At 39.0% G+C, this 19,992-nt stretch overlaps 2 protein-coding genes across 7 annotated transcripts in view; both read right to left on the reverse strand.

The window, feature by feature from the left end:
* Window positions 1–4,650, reverse strand: part of gab1 (GRB2-associated binding protein 1) — a 61,430-nt gene extending 56,780 nt beyond the window's left edge. For 2 of the 6 annotated variants that reach the window (XM_044347188.1, XM_044347194.1), the window contains exons 1-2: window positions 4,158–4,650; window positions 3,912–4,062 (exon numbers count right to left, since the gene is read on the reverse strand). In XM_044347188.1, coding sequence (XP_044203123.1) covers window positions 3,912–3,983 — 72 coding nt within the window. In that variant the 5' untranslated portion in view covers window positions 3,984–4,062; window positions 4,158–4,650. The remainder of the gene's footprint in view (window positions 1–3,911; window positions 4,063–4,157) is intronic. The other 4 variants (XM_044347190.1, XM_044347184.1, XM_044347192.1 and 1 more) reach the window with 2 other exon arrangements.
* A 3,530-nt stretch (window positions 4,651–8,180) lies between these two features.
* Window positions 8,181–19,273, reverse strand: usp38 (ubiquitin specific peptidase 38). The gene is made up of 11 exons (XM_044347195.1): window positions 19,095–19,273; window positions 16,290–16,980; window positions 14,719–14,854; window positions 14,502–14,631; window positions 14,068–14,169; window positions 13,520–13,678; window positions 13,155–13,348; window positions 12,932–13,025; window positions 12,709–12,815; window positions 10,856–12,203; window positions 8,181–10,202 (listed from the first exon to the last, which is right to left on the reverse strand). The coding sequence occupies exons 2-11, from the start codon at window positions 16,969–16,971 to the stop codon at window positions 10,038–10,040; spliced, it is 3,117 nt and encodes a 1,038-aa protein (XP_044203130.1). The 5' UTR covers window positions 16,972–16,980; window positions 19,095–19,273; the 3' UTR covers window positions 8,181–10,037.
* Window positions 19,274–19,992: the final 719 nt, after the last annotated feature.

The following is a 19,992-nucleotide window of genomic DNA, read 5'->3' on the forward strand; positions in this document are numbered from 1 at the left end:
CTTATGATAGCCTGCCAGAACTTCCTGTAATTGGTCTGAAAATCTGAACCATCCAAAAAATGTTTTCACACTAGAAACGAACCAAACTATGGTTCAGTTTGATCTGAACCAAGACCACCTCTTTTCATTGAAGCAGGATTCAGGTGTTTGGTCTGGATCGTGGTCCAGGGGAGGCTTCACACCTGTAATTTTGGTTCGGATCAAACTGAAAAGTCCAAAAATCCAGACTAAACAAGGTAGGTGTGAAAGCGCCTTGAAATCCAGTCAAGTGGTGGAAGAGGAACAAAAATGGTGTTCCTGTCCAACAGAACTCCCTGAAAAAAGACAAAATCTGAAGGGTTGTATACATTTTCTCATGAGAATCATGAAGTTCTGTTCCACTGTAAATATGTGACACAGGTGAGTGTAATTATTTGGCTAGTCTGATTAAAAAAAACAATAATGGTGCTCTTGGTCCCAAGACACATTACTGAATACCACTGATTTAGCCTATGTGACAGTAGCATGAAGAAAGAACCACAAAACTACGGCTGATATTCAGAACTGTATCATGAGATCTACACCAAACACAACGCGTATTTTAACCAAACTTTATAACTACACACAACCCCTGTGCAAGTGCTTCAATTATTAAGAAATATGGTACTGGTCTCAAAAGTTTTAATGCTAACATTTTAGCATACACCACTGTACAAAGGGCTATAGGCCATTAGCAGTGTAAGCTAACAAGTAAGCTGACAAATCTGATTCACTAAATGCTGTCATCCAAGGAAGTAAAGTTAAAAAAAGGTTGATTTACCACAAGTGCTTGCTCACCCTGCACAGTAACAATCTGTGTTATTTGCAGATGTTTGTTAAATTATTGAATTAAATCCATTATTTTAATATTTTCTTTATTTAATCTTAATAAGAAAAATGGATGGATGAGTTTCTCCTTAGAAGACGTCTTGACAATGGTCCTTTTTAATGCAACAATGAAAACAGATTTATCAAACGAAATAAATCACCATATTATTCAAATACCAAAACAATTCTTAGATTCAGCCTTAACGTTATCCTACTAATCCTCCTCAGCTTAAAACCAGAATGCTTCATTACAAGCTGTGTGGTTTCTATTTTAAAAAAAGAGCCACCTTCTACTTTTTCTACAACTACTTTGGGCATCAACAACAGCTGGTGTTGAGTTGCAAAATAAGTAACTTTTGAACAATTTGTCATCTGCCAAAAAAAGGACAGTCAGCACTTCAACAGATTACACATCCTCATGTGACCAAACACTGACATTTCACAGGGAGGTGCACCCTGCCCTAACCACCTACTTTTCTGTTTTTCAATATTATTGTTGTATATTTTATAATTTCAATATGTGATTTTACTTTTGCTTGACACGATATTTGGAGTAAAAGAAAATACATAATCATCATATATGTAATATCAAGCAGATGTTTTAAATGGAATTATAAAGAACAATAGTGATAGAGAAAGCTATAATTATTAGTTGAGGAAAGTAATTTGGGTGACTTATGCAGATCACAAAATCTTGTGGCTCCATTGTATTCAGGACAATTAAAGCTACTGTTAGTGGGAAAAGCTGGATTTCTCCCTATTCAACAGCTGAGCAGCAGTAAAAGAAAAATGCAAGCCTACAGAAAAACCTTTTCTCTTTTCTTTTTGTAATGTCTGTACCAGATTTGGTAAGACCTAATCTTACTTTGCATGTATTTCAGTACCTGTTATGATAAACCTGGTAAATCTGGTCAGAAATAGAAGAAGGGTAGTGGTGGTGGTGGTGGTGGTGGTGGTGGTGGTACGGGTTGCTAAATCAAATCACCAAAAGTAGGAAGTGGTTGCCAATGTTTCCTTTGTTTAACTTACAGGCATGTGATGGATGGTCATTAATTCGCAAAACAATAATTCTCAACGATAAAAAGCTACAAGAACAAGTGACCGTGGTTAATGGTATAAATTATAAATACCAAAATGTAATTTGCCGATCAGCTGTAAACCGCTCGAATTCTTCCTCATAAAACCAGTATCACAGGACTTTCCCAGTGCACTCATAACCTACTGTGAGATGGCCTTTTGGATATTCTATGCTCCTGTGTCCAGAAAACAGTTATAAAACTGGAGCTGCTTATTGCCACATCTCAGTGAGAACCATTAAGTCCTTTGCCAGCCTGCTGTTTACTCTATTGAGAAAGAGCAATTTTGGGTCATTAACGCTACCACTAGTTTTGACATTATCTCAAGTGAGGCAGGAGTGGGAAACACTCCAGCACAGTTACCAGCACCACTCCCACTTGTTGACATACTGTACATCTGGGCGACTTCACAGTACAGTTACCTTTGATACAACATTTAGTTAATTCTTCTCATAAATGTTAAATGAGGTGTCATTACTAGTAAGTGTTATGAAGCTGTGAGTGATAAACACTATGGCTGGGCAATATATCAATATTATGTCAATATCATGATATGAGACTAGATATCGTCTTTGATATTGGATATCGTAATATCATGATATGACATAAGTGTTGTCTTTTCCTAGTTTTAAAGGCTGCATTACAGTAAAGTGATGTAATTTTCTGAACTTACCAGACTGTTTTAGCTGTTGTGTACCTTTACCCACTTAGTCATTATATCCACATTACTGATGATTATTTATTAAAAATCTCTGTGTAAGTATTTTGTGAAAACACCAATAGTCATCCCTACAATATTGTTGCAATATCGACAGACGTATTTAGTCAACAACATCATGATATTACTTAAAGGTGGGAAGGTGTTCACAATTAGGCAGTGAACTGAGATTTTGAATTCCTCTTGACTAAATCTGACACCCTGCTGTTGTCAATGTGAGAAAGTCCTTTAAATAAATATCCTGCCTTTGTGGTTTGATTTTAGTTTAATTGCTTTCAAAAAAAACATCTCACTTGACCTGTGGTTTCTGCAAAAACATCCCTCCTCTCAAGTTGCGAGCCATGTAATTCAAACGTCAATAACAGAGATATCCACTGATCCACAAGGAAAGCGTGTCGACTTGACAGCTAAGATATGCTACTGAAGTTATTTGCTTTTACACCAGCGTTGTCGTCAACTGTGACTTTTTTTTTCTTCTCTCCCCCAAGTGCTCAACAAATAAGCTGAAAGAATCGCACACAAAACAGCGACAATTTCACTAGCAGGGTGGAAAAATACATGGCTGAGAAAGAGAACTGGATTGTCCTCAGTAATGAAGCATCACTTCGAAAGCATGTCACGTTGTATGAAGTGTGTGAGAGGCATGATAGTGAAAATGTCAATAAACATTAGTAGTTGTAGTAGCCGTGACAAACTTCATTAAGCACATCTAACAACTCTGTATGACAGTATGAAATTTGCAGGAAAGGGGTCATCCTTTGAGGTATTACACAGTTGTTTGGTAAATCATTTAACCCTTGACAAAGGGAGCTCTAACTGTCACTGCACAAGCATTACCTACCAAGGTAATCAATATATTGTGTTATTAGCCCAAGACAATCAAATCCTCAGGGGTAAAAGCTGTGATGCTTGATTGCTGTGTGGTGGCATACAACAGCAGCAATTAAGACTGTATCAAAAGTCTCAAAACAACAGCCATGTGCCCAACTGGGCCCTTGAGCAAAACAACAACCATCCTACCCTTCTGATTCATGGTTAAGTTCTCTTACTGTAAAAGGCAGACTGAGCTCTGGGAAGTCATACACCGTTTCAGGTTCAGGAAAAAAAAAATGGCATAACTGATTTGTTGAAATGCACACAAGATGAGGCCTACACATGTCTGTCACTGCGCCCAACCGTGCAAATAAAAACGTCCAGGGAGAATACGGTATTATTTTGTGTAACAGATTACTTTATAACAGTGTAACAAATATGATATAAAGTGCACTTACGTAACGTCTCAACTTTTTCTCTGGAGGAGACTTTCTAAGCCAGCCCGAGCACACCACATCTCCCCCACTCATATCTGCTCCTTTCTTGCTCTCCCTGGAGTTTGAGCGGAGATTGGTGTTTGGCTTCGTTTTTGGGAGTGTCTCCTTGTACCTGGGAAAAAAAACACATTGACACAAAGCTCAAACGGTGAAGTTTAAAAAAAAGTTGAAGCGTGGTATTTTTGTGTTTCTGAGAACGATAAATACCGTCACTCCTTCGAAAGTCGCCTCACCGACAAGGCAGTTCTCTGAAATGCCCAGACCAGATTTTCCACGAGTTGTAGACAAATAAACGGGTATATCCTGAGCTTGGAGTGAATATAAACCTCCGCGGCGCCGCCTTTTGTACAAATATCAACGCCGACTTGTGTATTTTCTTCAAACTGGAACGCTGTGAGGGCAAAAAACAGGCGCAGGCAACTGAAAGTCGCTAAGTTTTTGTTGTTATATGTAACGCTTCATGCTAATTCCCGTCAAAGTGGAGCAATTCCCAGTTGGCGAGATCAGATGTAAATGTCCCACAGTGTACCGGTGCATAGTTTTCGTCTGTGCGCAAATTAAAACAATCTTCACCGTAAACACAGTGGTTCCGCCGAGCTTCCCTACCAGTTTACTCCCATGGTTCCTTAATTGTGATTGACAGGGTGGCTCCGTCTTTCCCTAAACTCACCCTCCTCTGGAACATGGCGGTGTCAAGCTCAACGGTCACAACAACACAACGACCGGAAATCTGGACGTTCTGCTTTCAAAATAGATCAACTGTCACGACCATCGTTTCAACGGCTGTCGGGTAACTTAAAGGACCAGTATGTAGGATTTAGTGGCATCTAGCGGGGAAGGTTGCAGATTGCAACCAACTGAATACTCCTCCCCCATCCCTTACAAGCAAGTAGGAGAACCTACAGTGGACACGAAAAACACAAAAGGCCCTCTCTAGAGCCAGTGTTTGGTTTGTCCATTCTTGGCTACTGCAGAAACATGGTGGTGCAACATGGCCGCCTCCACGGAATAGGACCCGCTCCCTGGGCTCATTCTAAGGTAACAAAAACACAATGATTCTTAGTTTCAGGTGATTATACACTAATTTAAACATACTCATGAAAATTGTATTACATTTCTGCCAAGTCTGTTCTGCTAGATGCCACTAAATTCTACACACTGCGCCCGTTATATAGTGCTAGCGGCTAAAAGTGACATTTTCAGTTAAGTTACATTTATAATATATAATAATATTATTAATAATATTTGGCAGCAGTGGCATGGTGTGACTTTTCCTCTAGGTGGGGCTACAGCCTTATTGTTTTTCCCAAAATGGTGAAGTCATGACCAACCCTACTCTGCCTCTGATTGGCTTACCCTGATATTTTTACCCTGACCCCAACCAATCTCACTCCTCATGCCTGAACCTAACCAACCCAACCAGCAAAGGCACTGAGTACTAGCCAATCAGAGGCAGAGTACGGCGGTTCATGACTTCACCATCCTGGGAATAAAAATTTGGTGTATCATGCATTGTAGCGGAGAGCCAGCCCAATACGCCTATCTGCAGACTCACAGTATCTACATGACACACCCACTTTACTACATGAGACACCCACTTGGTTAGGTTTAGGCATGAGCAGTGAGATGCAGTGTGTGTCTTGTAGTAAAGTGGGTCTGTCATGTAGGTCTGCAAGACTGCAAGGGTTTACCATGTCGAGCCAGCTGCTGGTGGCTAGCGGCTAGGCTAGCAGTTTCTAAAAGTTTAAAAAAATATCTCACTTGCTTTCACTTTACAATTATCACCACAGTACCACAACGATCCGTGTATGTTTTGTCTGCCTTCAGGGGGTAAATGTTATCTAATAAGGAGGCAGCAACTGGGGCAGAAAATCACCCAATCTGGCAACATTTCTTGGGTGTAAAATTTTCCATCCCAGATCCAGTTACAAGGAAAAAGCCGAACAAATCGCACATACCGCCGTCAGGCAGAGGAAAGTACGCCTTTTGGCACACAAACAAAGATTGTAGGCAACGCTTTTTCATTAGTCATTGCATGTCTCTGTCATTATGTATGATTTATGTAAGTGTAACAAATTAAGTTTACACACACACACACACACACTCAAAACACAACAATAAAAAAACATTTTTCCATTAAAATATGTATTTCACAATTGGAATTGCAGGAGGGGCGGCCCCTCGGCATCCTTAATGGACCAGACGCCCCAGTTTGGCAGCCCTAACTACTCATGTGCTCAATCTTTCACGGAGAGTTACGGTCAATTACGCCATTTAGTAAAAGTGATCTTTTTATAAAGAGCGGGTGTATTTTTCATTAGAAGGTCACAGATTGTTCATTCAAAGTCATGTCAATATTCTTCTCACACCCCCCAACCTCCCCCTACCCCCCCACCCCCCACTTCATCGGGACATTTGTTTTGAAAGTTACCACCGGAAGTTGTATTGTTGTAATTCTGCGTGCTTTACTACTATTTGGAGGACGAAATGGGGAGGCGGCGGCGTGCAGGGAAAACTGTAGCGCTTCAACCATGGGACATGTAGTTCCAAAAAAAACGTTCATGTTCCGTCCCAAAAGACAACAAAAGACTGTAACACAGTTTGGTAGGTGAAATATGATGAAATAAGGCTGTATGCACCTCTGTGTGAATACAAAGAAGTGGCCTAAGACAGTTAAAGAAAAGACAAAGAGATGACCCACCTCTGTGCAAACCGAAAGGTCCCAACAAATCATTGCACGTGTAAACTACACTATCCATAATGCGTGTGTATTCCCATAAGAAAACGAGCCATAAAAATCATATACTGTTAATGTAAGGACAGTGTACTCAGTGACCCCTCATATATGTATTTGTACTATGTATTTACTATTATTTACTATGTTTATACTTTCTCTGGTAATACTATACATTTTTAATTATTTATCGAGAGTTTCACATGGCCTATTGTAGTTCACACTGTCAAAAATAGTATACTTATTATTTCAAGTATTCACATGACCACAAAATTACTTACTTAAAATATATTTGTGAGATCAATAATCACCTGGTAACCAAAATAGTTACCAGATGATTATTGTTTCGTTTGATCTGTATTCTAATATGCTACCAAAAACGTGATTTATCAGTATTTTATATGCTACTATACAACAACACTACCACACTGATTAATTGTAAGGCCAATATTGATCTGGTTTACTATATCCGATCAATATACCGGACTCAGCAGAACATCTGTAACTGGTCTAATCAACCAGCAAAGACGTGTTTCCCGTGGATTTAGACTGGTATCTGAGGAATCTTATTGGAATGCCATTGTAATGGTAAACACTTCCCCCAAAGGATGTTCCCTGTTAGTCTATGATTAATGACTTTGCCATTGTACAGGCACATTACCTCTTTCAACAGCCTCCATATTGATGAAGAAATAGAGAGCAATTAAAGGCTGAAGACACAATACACCAATTCCAGTTAATGGATTCCTTTCTATGGCACTGTATATTTAGTTCTACAGTCTAAGTGTTACAACATCAAATACCTTGTGCCATTTTATTGATGCATCAGATTTCATGCAATTAGTATGTTTAGGAGATTGTGTGTATTTGTCTTAAAGAAGCAGTGCCATCATCCCATGTTGTCTCATGTTGCTTTACTTTAAAGGTGCATAAATTTTTGGTTTATTTGGACAAAACAGTATCCACGTTCAACCGATGACAGCTAAATTGCAGTACTCATTAATTATTACATTAAATGAACAGACATGACCTTAGCATATACTGTCAGTGTATCCCCAGTGATTCCGTAAACATACTTTTTGTAATGTATCCTGTTATTAAAAACCTAAAAATGTCAAATATTACAGCATTCCCCTGTCAACATTTCAACAAAAGTGACAAGAAATCTAATGGTTTGGTTGATTAATTATTAAGAGTCATTGATTTTTTTCCCCTCAAATGCCCTTTGAAAGCTTTCGGTGCTACTGCAGTGTTTTTAATCTATCAATGTTGCAAATTAGTAAAAATGGCACCTTTGCAAATAATTTGCTATTGCAATATTACAACTGTCATGTGTCTTATGCCTGTGGGAATGAGTGATCGCATGTGATTTCCCAGTTCCCTTTTCAGACACTGTTTTGTCTACATTCACTTCCATTTGTGCAAAAAATATTTTGCACACAAAGCAAAAACATGACAGCATACATGTACTTGTCTCGATGAATTATGCAACAACGTACAGTTCCATATTTTTTAATCAACAAAATCACTTACATACTAAAAATGTCCACGTTTTTGAGAGTAAATCTCGAGGTTTGCAGTATCTACACTGAACTGTTTTCATTTTGAAGCATTTCATTAATTTAAAAAAAATGAATTATTTGCAGCTTCAAATCCATCCTGTCACACAAGCTCCCAGAAGAAAACTGGGACTGGCAATGACAAGATCTCTATAAACTGCAAAAAAAAAAAAAAAACAAAAAAACAATAGAGATTATGCACAGCAGGTGATCTAGTCAATCAAAAACAAAAAATAAATCAAGTCAGATGTAGTACCAGCGATGGCACCCAGTGGTCAATATATTCTCTGCAGTGGAAATATAAAATTATGAAATCTGACACATAAGGTAAGGCAGACAATGAGGTAAGCTTGCGCAAAACAACAAACTCATAACTTTAGTGTTTGGCTTGTCTCCACAGAAATTAATTTAAAGTTTCCAGAATCCGTCTGCCACTTTATCTTGCCATTTTTCAATAGTGCTCATTTATTAATTGCCTTTCATCTTCCTTTTAATTTGTTTTTTTTTAACTTTGGTGGCAGGTCATTAATATTACATTTACAGTTTAGTTCCCAACATCTGCCCACCTGTTTGCCAAATCATCACTGTATAAATAACTTTACCTTAAACAACCTGCCTGGTCAAGTAAGACAATACAACAACAAATGCATATTTGCTTTTACTGCAGGGAAAGGTGAAGCTATTATGGATATTAACACAGTACAGCTGACGTGTACATCCTGACAATTTCCGCTTCAAAAATCTGCGTTAAATATCACAAGGCACATGAAACCAGCATGAACACTTAAGTCTCCCTGAATGATCAAATTAGAGGAATACATTAAAATATGCTGTCAAACTGTTGTCAAATATGTTTAAACAAGTACTCTTCAATTTACATCTCTGTTGCTCACACTAGCTAATAGTGTGAAAACCGTTTTAAATATTCATATTGAAAATGCCCAAAACTTGAAAATTTCCCATATATAGTTTTCAATTTATCGTATACTGTATAGTTTTGTATTCCATGATTATTCACAATGATATTTTAAGTCATATGTACATTTATTGCATGTGATATGAAACCTATAAAACACCAAAGTACACATCAAAAAGATTCAAATATTTTGAAAATCAACCACAGCTCATGAAGAAAACCTGCATGCAAATCAGAAAAGTAAACAAATATTGTGAGCTGTGTGTTCAGAGATATGACAAATCAAAAAAGGTCTGTTTATCTTACAGTCGAATGCGCTCTTCTGTACTGTGCACTGCACATGCATGTGTTTGCATATGTTTGTGTATGTAGTTTGTGTGAGGTAATGTCATGAACACTCAGACAAGTCAGATAACATGTGCAGTTCCTAGCCTGAACCAATGTCACATGTTTATCAATAAAAATGTGGAAGTACTACATTTTTTTTTTATTCGGAGAGCTGTTGAAGTTACTTTTATCGTAGCAAATTATGTTTAGCCATATTTTTTCACATAAGGGAGAGAATACATTTGCATCAATGAGTCTTGTCCACCTAAAGTATCTAAATAAATTAAAATGCTTAAATGATGACTCCTTAAACAGTGGTATAAAAACTGTTTCAATCAAACCTTTAAGACTGGAACAAAATCAAATATAGGGTCAGAACCAGCATAGATGTTCCGTGTTTGTGTGTTCTAAGATCATTTCAGTGCTATTTTTTTAAATGAGGTTATATGCACATCTATGGTATGACAGTTCAGGCTCCTTTACGAAGCAGTCCAGGACTCCCTTGGCGCCAGTTCATCTGTGTTTCCTGCAGCATTTTTTTTTTGTTTTGTTCAGAAGACCAGTCTACTAATGGTATTGAAACCCCCTCCCCCTCCTCCTCCACCAGATGGGCCGCAGCTCCCTGGTGGGTTATTGTCATCTGAACCGTTGGGCCTGAATGAGCAGGAGGATGAAGGGGCCTGGAGAGCCTGGGTCCGAGCATTGAGCTCCTGTTCCTATTGACAGCATGAAGGGAAAGACAAATGTTTCCAAGTCAGATCATTTTTTAATGCAAAACAAGAGCAAAACATATACAGTATCCAAGCAATATCATGCCAAAGAGCTGGTTTATCCATAGTATAGTTCTATGTGAGTGACACTGCATCAGAGATGTCACTTAACATTGTTACAGCACCCTCTACAGGTGATTTACTTTAGTCACTTGCACAAGTGCGATGGAATGTCAACTCAACACATCACAGTTCAATGACTCGTGAAATTACACCTCACGTCTTTTAACAGGACAGTTCAGATTTGGCATGGTAGTCAAAAAAAAAAGAAAAAAATACTCCCATGCTGTGCAGACTCTTAGTTATCTGTAGCCTGTTTTTCCTCCCTGACTTTCCACCTGAAAGAATCTTATACAGTCCTCAGCTTTCATAACCACCTAACACTTCATAGTGTTAGTGTTAATGATGTTTTTGTGTGTAAAAAAGAAAAAAAAGAGCCAGCGTTTCATCTTGAATATCCAATGAACCCATTAGTAGCAGATTAAATATGTGCCCTAATGTTAATCACTTCACATGTCGTCTGTATTTATTGGTTTAATTTATAGACAGTGATAGTTTGAATATGTATGTCTGTATATTTGTGTTTGCCCCTGGCTTACCTGTAAATACAGCTTGTTGTCCTTGATGATTGCATCCAGTAGTTCTTTCTGCAGGGGAGGCTCAGCACTCAATCTCATTTCATTTGTCATCAGTCCCCCATTTATGTTCTGACCCGGTAGCTCCTGTTTCCTGTACATGAGCACATAAGCTGTGTCCTTGGGGAAGCGATTAGTAATGTTTTGCACTGATTGAAAGGATGTGAATGTCACTCTGCTATCATTGAACAGCAGCCAATCCCTTGCCTCCTGGCTGCTATTTGAGAGTGTGTCTCCTTGTTCAGGTGGAACTGAGAGAGCTGAGCAAGTGGCGAGGCTACTCTCAGCCTGGCCGTTCCCCAAATCCTCCTTGAGGGCGAAGCAATTGGCCGTATGCTGCGTTCCATCTGCTCCGTTGATGTTACGACCGTAAGAGTAGTAGTGGCCGCTCTCAGATGATATACCAGAATGCATCACCACTGAGCTGAGGACATAGGGCACTGACTGGACTAGCATGTCTTCTCCTCTGTGCATCTGCTCTGCTCCATCGATTCTCTCGTTCTCATCTTCCTCCTCATCTTTCTGTGATGGTTTAAGCTTCTTGGCCAAATTCTCACTGCTCTCTGGAGAATCCACTTGCAGAGGGGAGGATGTAGAAGAGGAACATATTGAGGGCATTGAAGGGTCATGCACAGGAAGTCTCATGAGAGGCGGGATGGTGACATTGTCCAGAATCTTCCTGCGGACATGGCATTTGGCATCATAAGAGAATCGTAGCAGAGTAAGGATCAGGTATTCAGGAGCTGAAACCACTTTCATGGTCCTCTCTGCCCGCTGGAGAGAGCTACACTTCTCACAGAAATAGGCATTCTCTTCATCCAGGATCTCCGGAGCCAGGAAATAGTTCACCAGGTCAGGCACAGAGAGAGGAGGCTCATTTGTCACTGGCACAAAATGGACATGGCTGGTCGGGGCTTTGACTGAGCTTGCCTCAGGTATTTCACTGCCACCGTTTACAGATCCCTGACAAAGAATCTTGGGCTCCTCAGAGGGCCCTTCAGATTGAAGGCCATCCTGAGAAGTGGCAGAGGGACAAAAGGCCAAAGAGAGGTCTGTAAAAGGCTCCTCTTTCTCAGAGATGCTGTTGCACTGCATACAGCGAATACCTGTGATTAGCTTCCCGCCAAACATCTTCTCTGTCAGAGTCCTTCTGTCATCATCAGGTTTGGTTTCTGCTGGAGTCAAAGGGGACTCTTCACCCTCTTCTGGAGAAGTCTGACCTGTTGGGTCTTTGCTACTTGAGTCAACATTGGAGGCAACCTTTGGCTTAGCTGATTCCAGGACCTGAAGTGTTTTCTCCTCTTCGTGTAACCTTGAGATCAGGAGACAGGGACGCTCAACATTTGGGGAGAAAATACAACTGTGCATCCATTATCATTTGTGCCAATGCTGTGATATTGTACCACATCTATTCTTTGCTGATAGCAAGCCCTTATACACATCATTTAGATCTAGAGAAAGGAGTCCGCACACTCAACACTCACAATGCTTTATATGCAATCCCTTAAGTTCATTGCGATCTTAGTATCAAAGTCATTTTTATTAACATTGTACCATTTTGCATTCAGTGATGCACTAATTACACACTGAGGTTGTATCATTTAGCCTGATTTCATTCATTTGGCACGAGGGAACAATATAGGTAAAGCATATTTGTCTTTTAAATAGACACTAAATTGACGCAATCCTATTACGATTTATTTGATTTGATTTATTGATTGGGACAGTGTGCAGTTTTTAAACATTAAAGATGCACTGCACCGGAGTAGGTTCAAAGCTAATTTGATTCATCTAATCTGCTTAAAATGCTACTGTACCTGTCTAGAAGAAATCGGAGGTACTCAGAACAGTCCTGCTGAGAGCCCACATTGAACCAGGGAGGTCGAGATGCTTCCAAGAAGTTTCTGGGGGCGTATGCTGCCCTCTGTAGGAAATACATATGCACCACACACATATAGATACAGCGTTATTATGTCATCTACTGTTGTTGTCCACCAGTGATAATATTCTGCCATTTCTATTACACAGGACAATACCAACCTGAGTGTGTGCAAGGAATGCAAAGAGCAGCTGGAGCTTTTTCATTAGTGTGTTGGAGCCATTCAGACGTAATGATAAAACATGCCGCCTGAAACTGAGGAAAAAAGAAATTTAAAAAATTTAGATTGTCCATATTTATGCTTTATGTATTCACAGTGCAAACTATCAGTGCAACAAGCATTTGTGGCTTTGCTCATTGAGTGTGTCAGTGTGTCCAACTCACTCTGTGGCCATGAAGAGGGTCTGTAGGATGCTGTTCATATAACAGGTATTCCCCAGGTTAACCAGGCCAGTCTTGCCTGTTTCGGATTTCCCAGCTTGCCTCAGTGGACCGGTGGCAAATGTGTTGGACTGGGATGTCCAGGCACTTTGATTCAGCACCAACTTGATCTTCTCTTCTCCAGGTTTTGGGAGATCCTGATGCGACAAAAATGAAACTATTAGATACAGAACAAATTTTGACAAGAAGGTAGGTCTTGGTTATTTATTCAATGTTAAAAATGACCTTCTGATGCACCTGGTGATCAACATTTTCTTAATACCAACATATATGACATTTATAGTATGAGGCGTCCCGCACTCCTTTACCTTGATGGCCTCTAGTATGTGGTCATAGAGGTCAGGGAAGCCGGAGTACTGGTACATCATGCAGTGTATTAGCTCAGTGAATTGCAGCAAGAAAGCTTTACTGGTGGAGAGGCCATCTGTCCTCAAGGACTGGACTAGATGCACCACATGTGGAACAACCTGGGGCAGTGAGGGATGAAGAGAAGAGAAAATGTTAAGGACACTATGGTGCCTAAGGTAATGCTAAGATAAATCATACAAATCTACAGCCAGGGGGTAGTTGCACATAAGGAACCCCACAGAGGGTTCAGTCTCATTTGCTAAGTATTTTTGAGACTATTCATGTTTTTTGATACTAATAAAAATTGGCCTACTCAAGGGCCATTGCTCGGCATTTAAGTGCTTCACACACCATTAGCGAGAGAGAGCGGTGCCGAGGTCTGGGGTTCTGGGAAAAGAAGTCTATGCAGCTTTGACGTAATTTAAGCCAGAAGAGAAGAAAATGAGAAAACCAATAAAGTGGCCATATGAGAGGGAAATGGGCTGTGAGAAGGCAGGAGGTCCCTTACCAAATGGAAGGCCTCCGGAGAGTGCTGGAAACTCAGCAGCATATGGGAGAGGACAGCTAGCGCCCCCTGCCGCACAAGGGGGTACCACAGACGGCTAAATACCTATGGATAGAGGTGAAAAAATGTCTTTATGTCAGAAATACATTTATTCACTTTGTTTTAGTAGTTAAGCAAGACATAACAGGTGAAACAAAACAGAACATAATACAAAAGATGACTTGACAAGGTTGACACAATAGTGCAATAATGAATACATTTATATCAACTGAGAAATTGCTTCAATAATAGTTGTTGTTGAAGTTTTTTTTAACAGCCCAAGTTAAATTATCTTTCATTGAATTTCATCTTAGATATTACGGTAGTTTAACATCTGTGTAGATTTAAAAGATGCATCAGTCAGTAACAAACAAAAATGAGGTGTTCTCACTACAAACCAGTTCAATTTTGAGCAGAGTGACGTCAATGAGGATAGTGAACTTCTGAACTGCAGCCAGTCCTTTCAATAGAGCGATGACCCAGGTATCAACGTGTTGGGCCAGAGGCCAGGAAAGCCAGTCGATCATCCTAAAAGACAGAAGAAAATGCTGAGGGTAAATAATGTGAAAAATAGAGAATACAGATAATCTCAGGTAACAAGATGTGTGAGGTAACCTGCACAGTGCTTTAGTCATGCTTGCGTCTTTGACGTTCTGGTCTGTGGTGAGACTCTTGATAAGCACTGTGATCATCTGGACTGGGATGTGCTGGACCAGGCTGGCCAAGGTGATGGATGGGTCAAAGGAGGGATCTGCACAAAAATATATCAGAATAAAAAATGAACATAATTACACGACTGTACCTTTTCTTTTATTCCAGTGAAAAATGTGCATTCCTAGTCAAATCTTACAATTGTGAAAATTTCACTGAGGACAAAAAGACACCTTATGATATAATGCAGTCCAGTACAACAACACCATCACAACAACTCAGAAATGGCCGTAAAGATTGTAAGCTTCACAAAAGGTGCATTTATTGCAAGGCAGTTGTTTTAATTACATGATATTCTAAGTTGTTTTTGTTGTTCTGTCCACCCTAATCGAGTTTCTTTTCCCCAATTATGGATCCAAGTTCTTTAATATTGCATGTCTGCTGATACGGAGTCTGATTCAATATTAATGTTTTCCTAAAGCTGCAAAGAGCACACACAGCCTAATGTAAGCCAACTTTAAATGTAATTAAGCAATTGTGTATGTTTGACAGCTGAATACTTCTGTGTTAAGAAAATATATCCTGCATCAAAACTTTTCTATGATGGTTTCCCAAAAAATGTTATATTGTGCCTTATAGTGTTTGTGTAGTATCTGTGGAACAGAGTATGGATCTTCTAAATGTATTGTTTGCATCTCTTAACCCATAGCAAGTAAAAAAATAATGACGTTCAAATGCAGTTTTAAACAGCAGCACTAGAAGCGTGGTTCACCTGAGAATTGTAACTGAAATGTTATCTCTGACTGACGCTATTTAATTGAAAGTGCTGCCTGCTGTTTGTTTTGTGATCCCACACAGTTCAGTCACTGGAAATGCTGCATACATTAGGTTTGGGAATTCTCTAACATTCATCACTAACAAAAGAGCTGCAGTTTTTTACTTAAGCTTGAATTGAAGTGCTATTCATATATCTGCTCTTGAAGAAAATGCATTCCTTGAATCAGTGGATTTAAAGCTAATTGCTCCAAGCAAAGACAAGTGTGTGCAATGAAAAAATGAAAAGAATCAGTGTGTCAATAATATTGAATATTGTTGGATGAATATCCAACCCAAAGAAATGAGAGAACTAAGCCAAGGGATCAAAGTCTGCTATTGGCAGAACCCTGAAAAACCAAAATGAAACAAGTTAACTGTTCCCAGTTGCTCAACCATGCACTACCAACCCTGGCATTAATGCCAAGATTCATAGAGGGAGGGGAATTTGCCAAATGCAAATTCTTTGCCATTACTGGTAGAAAAGCATCTATAAATTTGTTAATAAAATCCAAATATGTTTGTAATACATTTTTCGGATTTTAATGCTTGTTCAGGACATCTACAACTAATTAAGTTGTCCCTAAACTTAGCTTAGCTTACAGAAAAATAGAGGCAGTTTTTGCTCAAGCAGCAATACTCTCACAGAGAAACAAAACACTTTACTCCTATAAACTGCGATCACATGCGTTAAAGCCATGTTGCAAAGGAAATAGTCTCACCTGTGGAAGAGATAATGGCAAAGACTTCCTGCAGTGAGGGCAGCAGTGTAGCTGGATCAGCCTTCCAGATGTTCTGCAGCAGCGTGCTAACTTTAGTCACCTGATCTACATACTCTCTCAGTTCCTGCTCTTGGCTGGCAAAGCAGTGGAAGTAACTGATGGTCCTCACCAGCTGCTGGCAGAACAAAACCGCCGACTTATCCCTCGGGATGCACTGCACAAAGTCTGACAGCATGGTGCTCAGGCGGGCACAGAGGGCAGGGTCAGGACGTTCACACACCATCCTTAAAACCTCCACCTGGATCACGCTGAAGATCTCAAGCACTGAGGGGCAGCTGATGAGCAGCCGCAGGCAGCAGTGAATGTAGTCTATCGTGGCTGGGTCTTTGCGGTCCAGCTTGCCATAGCCCTGCTGGAGCAGACTGAGGACAAAGTCTTTGCTGAAGAAACGCTCAAACTCCGGGCGGTGGTAACGTGCATAGGCCTCCAGAACCTGGAAGCCAACCTGCTTCTGAAAGGCATCTTCACCAAGCAAGATGAGCCGGGTAGTGAGAGTGAACAGCGCCTGACACTGTTCCTCTGTCACCTCTTTCTCTGCTGCTTCCACTACCTTCTTCACAATGGCCCTCTTCACTGGAACAGCGTGATCGGAGCTGATGAGGCCCTCCAAAATCTTGTCCATGATGACGGTCTACAAAAGGCAATTGAGGAAATAATTCATCAAGACTTGCAATAATGTAATGCTTGCATCAATTTGTGTGCCACATTTGCTATATTACATTTTGGCTTTTTGGTTTAAATTAAACTGGACATGTCAAAGAGTTTGGTCCAATCCTTGATTAGTGTATAGAGCCCTTTCCACCCCAACCATCGCACATTGTCAGCATTTGTTGAGTGAACACTGTCAGCACTCAAATGCAGACCATGGACTCAGCTAAATTTTTGTAACTGGAATGCAGACTGTATAGACTTTTATTCAGATTGTTCTTATTCTTGAGTTTTTAATACATAGACAAGTCAACAGACACTGAAACACAGGGACACATTTGATACAAAAAATAAAATTGCAAACAAGCAAAGTACTCTTACAAAAAATAAGTATAAACTAACAAGAAAGAGAAAAAAAACTCCATTTACAAAAGGACAGTTCCTTTATATACACATGAAAACAGGTTAAAAAAAATATTAGACCAAAATAAATCTAACATTAGACAATCCCAAAATATGTGTAACAGGGTTCTTTTTTAGGTTTAGCATCTATCACAAAATTGAAACACTGAGGAATAAATTTTGTGTATATTAACTTATGCCTGCTGTTTACAGAACATGTGTGAACTTGGGTTAATGAAGACTTTCGTACCTTCATGGGCACAACATTCATTCATATTTCCCAGTTCTCGCTTTTCCCCCAAAGACTAAAAATGCTAACCATTATCTTTTAAAAGTGTTTAATTTGCATATATTGAAAGAAATGAGCAGTAAATCATACTTTGAGCATAACTGACTAAAAGAAGCTAAATTGTTATCGATATAAAAGTCCTTTGCACATTGTAACCATTTTCTTCTCCACAAATCAAATGTGGGAGCAAGTTCGTGGTTATGGCATATTGGTACATATATTGAGATGTTCATTGTTTATTTATATGTGTTAATTTTTATTTTAAGATCCTGGCAAAGTTTTTAACAGCAAAGTTGTCAGTGAGTGAGTTATTTGCAGATACTTGTCTGTAAATAATTGTGGATAATGAGGAATATGTTTTCTTTAATGACATAAACACAAATTTTAGCCACAAAGGATCAGAGTTAAGCTGTCTGGTGACGTCTGCTGCCAATATGTCAATGCTATGGCATTTGCTGCCCAGTAATAGTGTTTACACACAGGAAGACCTGTTTTGTGCTTAAATGTATGTATATGTATTGTGAAGTTTCAAATGTATGTTACTGTTGAGTTTTATGTATTGTCAAAGTCCATCTAGGGACAAGCATTGCAAACCATATCTTAGGCTATACATGCTGTGGTATGTGGCATAAGTTCATGCTATATACTTGTCCCTATACAAATAAACATTAAATAAATAAATCTATAGACGGTTTGTCTGTATTCTGTTTCTATGATCAAGTATAATCAAGTGTAACTGATTTAAAGAGTAAGTGGGAAACTAGTAATGATGGTGGTATTCATGTTTATTGATATTTAAGTTTCTGGTCGAGTTGAAGTCTTTTATAAAAAGGCATGTTGTTGTTTTTAACCCTATTTAAAAAAAAAAAAAAAAAGAAAGTAAATCCTGCTAACTGATAATTACATAGCTAAATTTGCTATCTTGCTTAACAACAGCATACCTACGCAAAAGGCAGCATTATAATTACCTTTTTAATACTAATTCACTCTTTTGCGCTAATAATACCTATATAATGATAATAATGATGATAATAATAATAATAACAATAATAATAATAATAATGATAATAACTGCTCTCTTCATGAACACAGCCGGTGGGGAGGGGGAGGGGGGGTTGCTAGCATGACAACGCTAGCTGTAACGTTAACTTTAACCGTTATCAACGTCCGGCAGTTAAAACATGACTTGAATGCTACAAACAACAAACCGCTGGAGAAATTTCTCCTGCTCCGTAGCGACAGTTGTTATTATTAATTAACATCCCTTCAACAACAACAACAACAACAAAATGAACAAAGCAGCCAAACAGGCTTGACGTTAGCTAGAGGTTAGGTGCCCCTGACTTAGCATAAATACGCCATTTACTGACAAGATAGAGGCTAGACACGTAAGAATCTGTGCTTACCCAAATCAAGCATGTCAACACTGTCCGACCAGAATATTCTCAACTGTCGGTCGATGTTAAACGTCTGTTGGCGGATAAAATCGTGTTATTTTGGTTCATTTGATCGCTCAGAATCAGCTGATTAACCTCCCAGCGACGTCATTCCTATGGGCAAAGACGTCGGTAGGACCCCTGTGAAGCGATTTTAGCCTTAACGCTGCCTGCTCTGTTATTGTTGAATTATTGTTGTAATATCGGTGGGACTCTGTGGGCGATTTCTTTAGGTGTGTTAATTGAAAATATTTATTTTTATTGTTATCAAATTATTATCAAGATATTATTAATATATCTTCGCACTTTTGAACATCTCTTGTGCTGCTTTCAGGTACTCCTCGTCCATCTGCACTTCTCAGGTCGAGTTGTCTTTTGTTTTGGGCGCATCAGACCTGTTCTTCTTAAACACTGTTCACTTTTTTCTCTTTCTGTTTCAATGTCTTATTATTGAGATACAAACCTTATACAAACAATGAAATAACATCAAATTACAGATAAGATAAGCTCACATTTTATTGATTCCAGAGAGGGAAATTTAGCATTACAACAGCACGAGAAACAGACCAGCGTAATATATAGATAGATAGATAGATAGATAGATAGATAGATAGATAGATAGATAGATAGATAGATAGATAGATAGATAGATAGATGGGTACTTTATTAATCCCAAAGGAAAATTAAAATGTTACAACAGCCAACAATGACGTAAAAAACAACAAGGTCAAAGAGATAAAAGAAAAAAAGAAATTAAAGAATTAGTATGTGCAAAACAAAAAGGGCAGTTTCCTGAAGTTCAGGTCAAAGTAACATGGTAGATTATATAGTAGACATATATTAGGCCTATATATATATTGTATGTGTG

This window comes from Thunnus albacares, chromosome 3, assembly GCF_914725855.1.
Source record: "Thunnus albacares chromosome 3, fThuAlb1.1, whole genome shotgun sequence".
In the NCBI taxonomy this organism is placed as follows: domain Eukaryota; kingdom Metazoa; phylum Chordata; class Actinopteri; order Scombriformes; family Scombridae; genus Thunnus; species Thunnus albacares.